Source organism: Gracilinanus agilis, chromosome 2 (genome assembly GCF_016433145.1).
Source record: "Gracilinanus agilis isolate LMUSP501 chromosome 2, AgileGrace, whole genome shotgun sequence".
In the NCBI taxonomy this organism is placed as follows: Eukaryota; Metazoa; Chordata; class Mammalia; order Didelphimorphia; family Didelphidae; genus Gracilinanus; species Gracilinanus agilis.
The window spans coordinates 625,378,557-625,392,169 of NC_058131.1; the positions used below are offsets into that span (position 1 = coordinate 625,378,557).

Here is a 13,613-nt window from a genome sequence, read left to right on the forward strand (position 1 = left end):
TAAAAACAAACAACTTTGAAATACTTAAGAATTCCAAAGAACTTAGCATGAAACATCCTAGCCACCTCTTGACAAAGACATGACGGTTTCAGGGTGCAAATTGAAGTTTATTTTTTGAAATGGCCAGTATAGGAATTTTATTTTCCTTTACTCTGCATATTGTTGCAAGGGTTTTATTTTAGGGAAGAAGGGAAGAAAACAATCATTTATTAAGCACCTATTCTGCTCTAGGCACTGTGCTAAGTACTTTACAAATAAAGTCTCATTTCATCTTCACAACAACCCTGTGATATAAGGGATGTTTCTCTTCCAGTTTTGCAGTTGAAGAAACTGAGTTAGAGTTAAGTGATTTGCCCAAGGTCACACAGCTAGTAAGTGTCTGAGGCTATATTTGAATTCAAGTTTTCATAATTCCCAGCATAGTGCTATATCTTCTGAACCATCTAGATTTTTCAGTGTTAGGACGGGAAGTAGAAAGGGGATAAAAGAGTTTTTGTTCATTGAAAATTCAGTTTCAAAATATAAAAGTTGGGCTTACCTGCCATGTTCAACTAAAGCATCACTTTCTACAAGAGGCTTTTAATCATCCTTTCAACTCTTAGTGCCTTCCTCTCCCCATTACCTTGTATTTGTTTTGTGTATATTTTTTATTCACTTATTTAAGAACATACTATCTTCCTCCATAAAATGTGAACCCTCTGAAGGCAGAGGCTATTTAGTAATCCTAGCACCCATTAAAATATTATTTTATCTTGTTAGAATGTTATAATGGAATCTAGAACTTCATATTTATAAGATGTGAAAATCTAAATAATTAATAGTGTCTTGTACATAATAGGTGCTTAATAAAGACTCACTGACTTGTTTTTGTTTACTCCTTTAATAAGGCTAAATTCTAGCAAAGAAAATTAATTTTTTTCATTGTCAATAAATTAACAAAGTATGCACATTTGCTAATTATTTGCCAGCTGTTTAACAAGAGCTACAAAATATTTGCAGCAAATATTTTTATCCATTATTCCATGCTAATTTTGTTATAATATAACAATGTGATATTACTATCACTTTGGTAATTTCTTTTTTTCAATATCCGTTGTATACAGAAGCAGGGATGAATGATTTCAGTTGATCAAAAACTTCTTGGAATTTCTTAATGTTCATAATAGTAATATATTCATCATAACTTGAATCCAAAAGTTAAAAAGAGTTTTCAAAAAAAAGATTTCAAAAAATCATGTACTACTCAAAATCTGTATCTGTGAAAATGAGATCCTTTTGCTAAGCAAAGAAATGATCACTTGTAAGCCTTAATCTTTTAATTCATGGTCCTAGTGTATCAGTGTCATCCTTAGGGCACATGAGTTAATGCAGAAGCCCCAAAGAAATTTTAGGACCATGAGAACGTAATCATTTGATCTGTCCTTTAAGATATAGTTCACTCTAAATTTTTTTTGTTTTGCTTCCCCTCAAATGCAAAATCCCTTCTTGTCATCAGCAGAGTAATTTTATTATTTGGGGGCTTATTCTTTCACTACATAAGATCTAAGACTTACAGTTACCTTGAAAATGTGTTTGTAATCTAAGACAATAATAAGAAAATTCAGTAATGCTCACAAAAGATTTTATTTTAAAAGTTTCTTGGGAAAGAACTTACTGTGTATGCATTGAAGTCAGAAGATATAGGTTAAAAAAGTTTATCTTGTTAGATGTAAGTGTATATCATTAAAGATTTTTGAGAAATGTAAAAATAAATTACAGGAATATTCAAATCTCCTAAAATTTTTTAAAAAGTGACATTCCCTTTTTATCTTGTTCCTATTTTGATTATAAAGATTTTATTAACTGACTTGTATTTTAGGTCCCAACAGTGGAAGTAAAGATGGGACATTTTTAGAGTCAACTTTCAATTCTCCTCAAGGTGTGTCCATAAAGAATAACATCATATATGTAGCAGATACAGAAAATCATTTGATAAGAAAGGTAATTGTTCAGTTTTTAAATTATCATATGCCACTTTAAATATTCAAAATTATATAAACCTTATTTTCCACTTGCTGCTTTATTATTTTAGATTCAAAGAAATGATTATAAATTTTAAATGTGTCCTTGTCATTTCCATCTTTCTGAAAATAATCCTACTGTATTGAACCTATTCGGGCTTTATCTAGATTGTGTTCCTTCAAAGCTTCCCATTTTGAGGGACATTAAAAAGGCATAACAAAGATTTGCAGGCTATGCGATATGAGCAACAGCAGAATGAATTTGGGAATGTTTAGGTTGGAAAAGAGAATACTTAAGGGGATAGATTAACTGAATTTAAATATTTGAGGGACTTTCTTTAGAATAATGTTAGAATTATATTATGTAGTTTTAGGAGGCCAAATTAGGACTGATCAAGATTGGAGCCAGGATTATTGAATAGGAGGAAGAAGTATAGCCTACTTCCTTCAACACACCTTCTCCCAAAAGATCTGGAAAAGGCTCTAGAATTCCTGACCAAAAAATCCAAGAAAAAATCAGAATGAGACATTTTTTTCCAGTGCAGGTTCTCTTAGAGAGACAAAGAAGTCCTGTGGACACTTAGAATGGGAGTTTATCCAGGATCGTGTTCTGTAGAACATTCTAATACCAGGAACTGAAAAAGGACAAGGTTGTGCATCAGGGCAAGATGAGGTCCCAGATTTATACTGAATCACTGAGAGCTCATGTTAGGAACAACAGTAAACTGGCAGCTCTGCTACTAACTACCTACCCAGTTCCAGATCAGAGATCCAGGGCAGACCTAGGAATGGACCTGCACCTAGAAGTCTCATTCTAAGGCAGGGAGTGGTCAAGAGTCCTAGGAAAGAATAAGTATACAAGTGAACAATCAGCTATGTGGCTCTGATCCCAGGAACAGAATGAGATGTCCCTGCCTGGAAGTTCCAGAAGACAGCTTTTGAACCCAGTCATCTCAACAGCTGAGTTTTAGAGCGACAGAACTTCAGGCTCCTTTTGAGTCTGAGACCTCTATCCTGGTTATTCCAGTAGGGCATAGAGTAGGTGCTTAAGTGATGCTTAGCTAACATTTAGAGTACCACTAGTTAAGTTAATATTTATAGAGAGGCTAGAAACTTTGCAATATCATTCATCTGCCCCATTTTCTTCCCTCTGCAACTATTACTGTAGAAGTAGGAAAGGGGTTACAGAGGCTTAAAGACCATTTTATAGTTTTCTTTTGTTCTTTTGCCCCAACCAAAGAACTCATCAGGTGATCAGCCTGCTGATAATAACCCTTTCCCCATTTAACTATTCTAATATTTGGAAAGCAAACATCATCTGTTTCTAGGATCATACTATAGAAGAATCTAGTAGGTCCTGTGATTTGCTGGCTTAGTCCTCAAGAACTTGGAATTTATGATTTACTACCATGCTGTGATAGGTGCTTAAGAGCAGAACTTTGTGAAATCTGACTTTTCTCAAATATATATATAGTTTTTAGAGGTTTAAGTATGAATTCATAGACTCTTTTCCTTTTCAAAGTTTCAACATTGGCCATTTCTGCATTAAAACTTAATGGCTGCTACAATATTAATCATTTTATGTTTAAAAACCACTTGATGCTGAAGAAGAGCTTATGACATCATGACAAATTGTAGTTTTTGTGAACTTTTTCCATTCTCTCAATTTGTTTAGAATCTATACAAGGAGTAGCTTTATTATTCCTTGAATCAGTTCCAAGCTCATTTTAGTTTCCTTTTATTATACTCCTAAGAGTAAGTAGGGAATTTTAAATGTTATTTTAAAAAGCTCAGAAAAAAAGAAGAAATAAGAATTTTTGTAATGTGTAATATTGAAATTTTAAGGAATAAAATATAAAGTTTTATGCTTCCTGAATAGAATTAGCAACTTATATTCAATGTGTAATGGTTTTTAACAGGCACTAAGTATTTTGATTTAAAGTAAGTTTTAAAATCTTAATTTCTTCTCAAATATTGGTGCCTTAGAGCATTCTTAACCTTTTTTTGTGTCATGAACTCCTTTTGTATTTGTATTTTTTGTATTTGTATTTGGAAACCAAATATGTTGAAATAAAGTTATCAGATTTATTTTTTTTTTTAGTTCATGGAACTGAGGTTAAGAACATCTGCTTTGAGGATGTCAAGATGCATTATTTGGATAATGGGAAGGAGGATAGAAGAGGAACAGAGCATTTGTAGAGCATATAAGCCTCAATCAAGCAATAATAGGAGCCTCATATATAATTTTTGGGGTATGGGAAAGGAGAAGCAAACAAATGTTTATTAAGTATCTATTATGTGACAGGCACTCTACTAAGCACTTTAGAGATAGCATATTTTATCTTCATAAAAACCCTGTGAGGTAGTTGTGCTTGTGATCCCCATTTTATAGTTGAGGAAACTGAGGCAGAAAGAAGTTAAGCTACTTGCCTGGGTAAATAATCTGAGGTTGGATTTGAACTCAGGTCTTCTTGGCTCTAGGCCCAGCCTTCTATTCACTGTACTGTCTGGCTTCCTAGGTTATATAACACTGAATAGTATTCATTCTACATTTTCTATTAAGATTCTTTTATCCAGAGGAAAGGTGGAAAATATAATGAACCATATTAATTACAGACTTAATTTTTAATAGATTGACCTAGAAACTGAAATGGTGAGCACAGTGGCTGGCATTGGAATACAGGGCACGGATAAAGAGGGTGGTGCAAAAGGAGAGGAACAGCCCATCAGTTCACCTTGGGATGTTGTTTTTGGAACATCAGGTAAATTTTCTTATTTTGAGCATTATTATCAATCAAAGTCTACTTATGTACATAAAGGAATTTGTCTTTTTTAACAAGATTTATTTATTTTTTTGGTTGAAAATTTTTATTTAATTGATTTAGAATATTTTTCCATGGTTACATGACTCATGTTTTCTTTCCTCCCTTCCCCCTATCCCCCTCCATAGCCAACAAGTAATTCCACTGGGTTTTACATATGTCCTATTTCTATATTATTACTATTTGCATTAGGGTGATTGCTTAGAGTCAACATTCCCAGTCATGTGATCAAGCAGTTGTTTTTCTTCTGCATTTCTGCTCCCACAGTTCTTCCTCTGGATATGGATAGCATCTTTCTCATAAGTCCCTTAGAGTTGTCCTGGATCATTGCATTGCTGCTAGTAGAGAAGTCCATTACATTCAATTGTGCCACAGTGTATCATTCTCTGTGTACAATGTTCTCCTGGTTCTGCTCCTTTCACTCTGTATCAATTCCCGGAGGTCATTCCAGTTCACATGGAATTCCTCCAGTTCATTATTCCTTTGAGGATTCCATCACCATCAGATACCACAATTTCTTCAGCCATTCCCCAATCAAAGGCCATCCCTTCATTTTCCAATTTCTTCCCACCACAAAGAGTGCAGCTATAAATATTTTTGTACAAGTCTTTTTTTTTTTTTTTAATGATCTCTTTGGGGTATAAACCCAGTAGTTTAAAAGGGCAGATAGTCTTTTAAAGCCCTTTGGGCATAGTTCCAAATTGCCATCCAGAATGGTTGGATCAATTCACAACTTCACCAGCAATGCATTGATGTCCCAATTTTGCCAAATCCCCTCCAACATTTATTACTTTCCTTTGCTGTCTTATAGCTAATCTGCTAGTTAACAAGATTTTTGAAATACTTATTTATTTCTTCAGAGTAATGTAAAAAACAACTATCATTTATATTTGAAATATTTAAATTTTAAAAGAAATTAAGAACATGTGCATTTCTAAGTAATTGAGCATATGTGTGATATCATTACATTTGGACTTTAAATAGAAATTTTGACTTTTTATACGTGGTGATTTTTTTTTTAATGGCCACCTGGTCCATGATCTTTTCTTTATTTTTAAAAGTATGATTAGCATATCACAGAACTATAAAAGTGTTTTGTAAATACAAATTGTTTGTCTCATTGCATTTATGTCAGATTTTTAAAATATGTCTTTAGTCTTCAATTTAGCTTGTACAGTGAATATTAACCTGAAAGATTCGTGTCCTACAGGTCAACAACTGTCTTTGGATGGATTTTGCTGTTACCTGAATTTGAACCTTTTGCATAGAGGATAATGTACCCATATCCCATTAACCTTTTTGACCCTTTAATCAGTATTCTCTTCAGAGAGTAGGTTAAAAGTACTTATATGACCTTTAATGGTTGAGATTCAACTAATTTAGCGTACTATTCAGATAATCTACGATATGTGAAGTTATCTGTTTAGATAATATGCTGTTACTATTCTGTCATTTCCATTAATGTACCATAAATATCAAGTGAAGTATACTTATTTTTTTAAGTTATCCAGATAATGTAGATTTTCTGTGAGAATAAATATAATGCTATGAGGCAAATATATGATTATTTATTGAGTAAAATTATATGAGATTTAATATTTCATACTTAAGCTTTGAGAAACTCTTATTTTCACCAAGCTATTTCTTTAATTTAGGGAAAACAAAATACTAGTAAAATAAAATAGAATTTGTGTTCATCATCACATATTAAGGTCCTGGTAACAGCTTTTAGGTACACTATCTAGATGGCTATTGATATAGAATTTGATACATCAACAAAAGTATATATTGTTTCTACAGATCAATATATTCATGCTTTTTAAAAATGAGGACTAAATAAAATAGCTTTTTCAATAACAGTGTTTTGATCATTTAAAGTAACTACCTAAATTGAAAACAATTAATATATAAAATATATGTATGTATTCAAGATCCAGAATAATCTACTTTTTTTCCATTTGGAAGTTAGCATAAGAATCCATCATACTTGTCAATAAAGTAGAGAAGAGCTGAAAAAAGTAAAGAATTAAATAGGAATAGCTCTCAATTCCTGTAGCACAGGGGCGTAATAGCATATTCAGATTTAGACTGTGATGGATATCTCATTGCAAGAACCTTTCTGAGCTCCCATTGCCACAGAGACATATTGCTCCAGAAATATTTGCCAATTTCAAAATGCATTCCAGGTAACTGTACTTGTCAGCCCTCTATCAGTGCTAATTAAGATCTTTGTGATATTGGGTAATCCTTTCTTCTAAAGAGAAATGGTGATAAGTAGCTAATCAATATTTTACTATTATCTGCTATTCCATATGCCATTTCACAGTTTGTGCTGTTATCATGTTTTGAGACACTTCTTGTAAGCTAGATGGGAAATTACATATCTTTAGCTTGCAAAAATAATAAAATGATATATTAAAAAATACAACTTTTTGGTTTGTGGGGGTCAAGAAGAAAATAGGCTATATCAATGAATAATTTTTTTTCTGCTTTCTACAGTTTCTGGTATATTTCAGGGAAGACTTAAAATAAAATAAATAAAAATAAAATAAAGTAAATTTTTAAATAAAAAAATAAAAATTATCCATATGTTTCATATACATATACATGAAGATTTCCCCATTCTGGGGTCAAAAGGAGGACTTTTCTTGACCTGCTTAGCAACTCACATTATTATTGTGCCTCTTCTTTTAACTGCACTTTTGTCATCATCCACTCTATCCTCCCTATATTGACAGCCTGTCTTCATTTTTCACAGGGTTCCCAAAACTGCTATCAGCAAGGACACTAATGATTTCATCTCCAAGTCCTATGACCTTTGTTCTCACCTCATCCTACATAATACCCTTCTTTGCTAGTAGTTTTATGATTCTGTACTTTCATGGTTTTCCTAGCTCCTTAGTCGCTCCTGAATTCTTTTCTGACTCTTCATCTTTCTTCCCCCCTTTATGTGAATATCCCTAAAAGTTCTATTCTTGATCCTTTATCTCTCCCTTTTCATCCACTCTCCTGGCTTTAATACAGGGAGTTGATAAATATATAACCTCAGCCTCATTCTCTGCCCCTAAGTACTAGTTCTGATTTTCAACTGCCTGCTGGATATTCCATTAAATTCAATATGTCTTAACCACTAAACTTATTACTTTAAAGTCATCTCTGACCCTTTTTTTCTCCCATACCCCTCATAGCTTTTCATTTACCATCTCTATACCTTTGCTCCCAGCAATCTCCATAACTAGAATGAACAATTTCCTGCATCCCTGCCCTTCCCCAGCCTCTACTTCTTGAAGTTCCCTTCTTTCTTTAAGGTCCAACTCAAGTACCATCATCTCTATGAATCCTTTCTTGATTCCCATCTACTCCACAATTTTAAGTGTTTTCTCCTACTTCAAATTGCTCTGCATGCTTTCTGCTCTCTCTTTGTATTGTAGTTATTTGTGTGCACATTTTCTCTCTTCACAATTACATTTTAAGTTTAATATTTCTAATGCTTTGCAAATGGCATATATTTAATGTGTGTTGAATTGAATTTTTTATGAAATTAGTATCTTAAAAATAAGATCATCCTAAATTTCTGATGATTCTGTCACTTTTTAAATAATTAGGATATCTGAATCTATTCCATAAAGATTTCTCCTTTTAATTTCTAATTTGAGTGAGGTACTAAAGTTTTTCAGTTTTAGGAAAGGTATCCCATCATGCCATCATTGGATTTGAACTAAATAAGAGAGAAGTAAAGCAGTTAAAATTTCTGCACCATCATGTGCTGTTTTTCATCTTGTTTCTCTTTTAAAGAACCACTATATTGTGCCTTAGAAGTAACTGCATTTTCAAAATAAATTTTGTCTTTCCTTTTGGAAAGATGAGAATAGGGAATGTGTTTCTATAAGGAGTTTTAGACTACCATGAGGGAGAAAAATCACTATATGAAATCAAGCCATTGTCCAGAAGTATGTCATATTTTGATTACTGAGAAATTATTTATTAACTCTCTTCATTTTCTCTGCTCTTTATTTTTACTATATATTTCTGCTTTATTTTTGGTCATTTCATTCCTTGATAGTACCCGTGGCATGGCAAAGAAATAAAACTCAAAATAAGATTTGTCATTTAGTAAAAAAAATATTTTATTATATTTTCAAAGATTTAAATATATCTTCTAGAATTTTCAAAACTGGAATAGGGCCAGCAAAAAGCTAAACATATAAGAACTGAGAACTTTTTAAATATAACCTAGGTACTAATTATAATCAGGGTATTTATTATATTAAGACCATCCTTGAAATTATCATCTAAAGAGAAAGATCCTGTGTTCTACATTTCTCTCAAAATACTTATTCAGGTGTTTTGTAAATTTGTTAAATTAATGAGAATAAGTTTAGCAACTAGTAGTTTCATAGAAGTTGAAAGGTGAGCTTAAAATATTTAGAAACTTTAAATATGAAATTTTTGATATTCTGGAAAATTAGGATTTCATGCAGCACATTATTGATCCCCTAAATTTATGGTCAATAATCAATAACTAAGTAAGAATAGTCATTAATTGTATACAATCTGACTTCTTCCTGTGGTTTAAATAAAAGATTTTTTTTTCATTCCAACTATATTTTTTCAGGAAGTTTTAGAGGATGGCATATTAGTTTCTTTTTACATATTTTTTTCATTTCTTTAGTTTTCTTTTATTGTTAGGTGAAAACTTTGATTAATTTTATTTCCACCTTCAATTTTAAATATTATTTTCAAGCATAACAAAAAATTATTATCACCTAACTAGGTTTGATTTGGTTGGAAGATAAATTGAATGAATGGAAAAACATTTGTTAAACATTTATTATGTAGTCACTGGATACAAATACAGAAGTGAAATAGCATCTACCCTCAAGGAGTTTACATTCTAACAGGAATGGAAGGAAGGAAAAAAGGAAGGAAGGAAAGGAAGCAAGTAATAGCCAAGGATGCAGTGTTATGGTTTGCAAAAGTTAAAAGAGGGTGAAGGGAGCCATAAGAGAGGTTATAGATCTGTCTTTCCTTTAACAGTAGCAATATTCATTTAATTATGGTTCCAATGCTGGAAGAGGATTGAGGGAAAGGGGTACATTTCCACACAGGATAGATGGCAAGAAGTGAAATTTAAAGCATGGCTGCCACTTGTTCTTTATTTTGAGCTATGTAACACACTTAGGACTACAGTACAGTGTAGACCTTAGGGCAGGAGTTCCAGAGCATAGACCATATGGTCTTTGGCAGCTTAAAGAGTTCAAAAGCAGGGGAAATGGCAGAGACCAGTGGTCTGGAGGGTTACATTAGAAAGCTGAATGGATGACAAGAAGATGACTGAGGTGGAAAGTGAAGCATGTCTGCATTAAGCAAAGTAATATGGGCCATAGGATATATTCACCAACCCAGACAGGTCCTAGGTGGGAATGATGATCCTTTTTATGTGTGATATCACTTCAATGGTTGATAATATATGAATTTAATGTGATATACATATATATGATATCTATATATATATTTAATTCCAGGAAATTATAATTTTAAGAATTCATTATGGAATCAAAACCTTGATTATTTACAAAGTTATATGTTGATAAATGAAGACCAGTTTACCTCAGTGTGAAAATTTCCATTTAAATTACTTTTGAAAACAGCCTCAGAATGGATTTACAAGTATTACTTATTTAGATGCTTCTTAAAGGGGGCAGCTGGGTAGCTCAGTGGATTGAGAACCAGGCCTATAGATGGGAGGTCCTAGGTTCAAATCTGACCTCAAACACTTCCCAGCTGTGTGACCCTGGGCAAGTCACTTGACCCCCATTGCCTACCCTTACCACTCTTCTGCCTTGGAGCCAATACACAGTATTGACTCCAAGATGGAAGGTAAGGGTTTAAAAAAAAAATAAAATAATTGCTTCCTAAGGAAAGTGCTTTTTAGAAATAGGTTACTTTGTCATTTTGAATTTTTAAAAATAAATTGACTTAGATTTCATATTAAAGAATAGATGTGGGCCTGCTATTAAAAGTTAGAAAATGGAATAATGGAAAATTATTTACTTGAATTTATCTTTAGTTGGGGAAAAAAACAGTATAACCTTTTCTTCTCTTTTACTAAGTTCTCTAACATAGATGGTTTATTATAATATTGTTGATACAACTAATTATTAGAAATAATTTATTTTCAAATACATTCTTGAATGAGTTTCTAAGCCTAAAATCCAACTCAAGAGAATACATGTTGCTTGACCTATTAAAGGACAAAGGTCTATCCTTGGAAATTGTTCAAAGATCACATTGTTGAGATATAAAGTTTTGGTGTTTGTCTAGTTTTATTCCAATGCCAAATGTTCTTGACAGAAATTAACCTATTTTCTCTACAAATGAAATAAATCTAATTTTTTAAGACTATGATTAGAGATATGGAGTGACATTATTTCTTAGGATACTTTATAAATGTTACAAACCGGTATAATATGAAATAAAATGTCTTAAAAAATGTGTCTCATGTGGAAGTTATAAAGTAAATTTTCCAACAGTTTATATCCCTCTATCCAAGTTAAATTGGGGAGCCTAAAAAACATGTTAGTGTACTCTCTTTATTTGAAACCATTAAGCAATCAAATTACTTTTATTTTCAAGAAATATATTCTACCTTTTTATTTTCTTAAATTTTCAGGAGTCTCTGGAGATGATGTTCTATGGATTGCTATGGCAGGGATTCATCAAATCTGGGCACTTATGTTGGATGATGGGAGACTACCAAAGAAAAGGTAAGCTACAGAGTATCTCGTTAAATGATTAAGAAATCTTCTCACATAAAATCCTATGACAGTATCAGAATGTAGTGCCTCATATATCATAGGCACTTAATGTTTTTTGAACAACCAGAGAGCATTAGACTGCTAAAGCAGTTTTTAACCACTGGAAAATAAGTTATTTAATGTACTACTTTGTTTTTATTGCATTTTAATTCAAGTTATCCACAGTAAAATAATAGGATAAATGCTATTGTAACAAAGTCCACCTAATATTTATCAGTGGAATAGGATATAAATAATAGAAGGTATGAGATTATTAGTTCAGCACCTACCACCTACAGATACAGCTTTTATGCTTGGTTATGGTTAAAAAGTGAATTGACTAAATCAGCAAGCATTTATTAAGCTCTTACTGTGTGCCAGGTTTTGTGCTAAATTCTTAAGTACAAAGAAAGAACCCCAAAAACCTATCCTTGACTTCAGATCATACTTTTCTAAATGGAGGTTGTGTGAGGAAAGAGATATGGGGAAGCAGCAGAAGAGAGCTGCAGTTTGAGCTGTGTTGTGAAGTAAACCAGGGAAACTAAAAGGTAAAGGTAAAACTCATGTACCCATTGAAAAAGGTGATACTGGGAATGGGGAAAAATAATAAACTGAGGACACACTCACTCCTCACAAGGGAAGGACAGACAGGGAACACAGGTAAACCAAATGGGGATATGAGTTTCAGGAATGTCAGTTGACTTGTAACTAACAAACTGCCAACCAGGGAAAAACCAATGTAGTGGGTTCTTATAACTAAGAGGAGACAGGAAGTGCTAACAAAATTGCGTTTAATGGTAATGACTAAGGGAAATAGGGAGAATGGTGTTTCTATGCTAACAGACTAACCTAAAAGTTAACTAGACTAAAGTTTTAACTAACTGAGCTATTCACTACCTAGACTAAGAGGGCTGAAGAGGGTTTCTCACAGTACAAATTCAGAGATGCTCCAAGTTGGTCACAGATGTAACAGGAACAAGTTCAAAAGCAGCCAGTTAATCCAAAACAGACTCCAGGGAGTAAGGTAGATTGGCCTGTTGTCCACCAACAGATAACCCAGTCCTATCCTCAACCTAGGTCACGATGTTTCCTTGCAAAATCTCCTTCTCAGTGCTATCCCACACTGACAGCTCCTTGGGTATATGGCAAAACCTGGACCACACAGCCTATAATACTCCTCCTTTCCTACAGCTTGGTCAAACTCCCACTCCTTTTCCAAAATCCCAGCTTCATTCCTCAGGTCTTTAGACACAGCCTGGGTGCTACTGCTTAATCTCCCCATTAACTATATAAACAAGTGATAAATAATATGTTTTCTTCTGCTTTTCTATTCTTTTTTTTTTTTGATATTTGTAAACTTAGCATTGATTCAGGGTACAAAAGGAACAAAAAGTAGATGAGCTTAACTATGAGGCTAGAGTGTGTTTTTTAGCATGATCCTTACTGGAGGATCAACTAAATATAATGGTAAAATGTGATTGGTTGACACCTTGACCAAGATCCATTAAGGGGACCCTCCTCTTCAGGCATGTAAGTCTTAATGATTGCCTTAATTTCCCCTTCATTATAGGTGAGGTCTCCCTTTTCATCTCTAATACTGTCAATTTGGTTTTCTTCTTTCCTTTTTCTTATTAGATTGACTAGTACTTTGTCTATTTTATCTGTTTTTTCAAAATACCAGCTTCTAGTCTTATTTATTAATTCAATAGTTCTTTTACTTTCAGTTTTATTAATTTCTCCCTTAATTTTTAGTATTTCTAATTTAGTTTTCATCTGGGGGTTTTTTATTTGTTCGCTTTCTAATTTTTTGAGTTGCATGCCCAATTCATTAATCTCTGCCCTCCTTAATTTGTTAATATATGCACTCAAGGATATAAATTTCCCCCTGAGTACTGCCTTGGCTGCATCCCACAAAGTTTGGTAGGATGTCTCATCATTGTCATTCTCTTCAGTGAAATTGTTGATTGTTTCTATGATTTCTTCTTTGACAATTT

The 13,613-nt window shown here is 32.9% G+C and overlaps 1 protein-coding gene across 1 annotated transcript in view; it reads left to right on the plus strand.

Moving 5' to 3' along the window:
- NHLRC2 (NHL repeat containing 2) overlaps positions 1-13,613 on the plus strand; it is a 59,381-nt gene that overhangs the window by 19,963 nt on the left and 25,805 nt on the right. Inside the window, exons 4-6 of the mRNA XM_044665596.1 lie at positions 1,859-1,980; positions 4,633-4,762; positions 11,496-11,589. Coding sequence (XP_044521531.1) covers positions 1,859-1,980; positions 4,633-4,762; positions 11,496-11,589 — 346 coding nt within the window. The remainder of the gene's footprint in view (positions 1-1,858; positions 1,981-4,632; positions 4,763-11,495; positions 11,590-13,613) is intronic.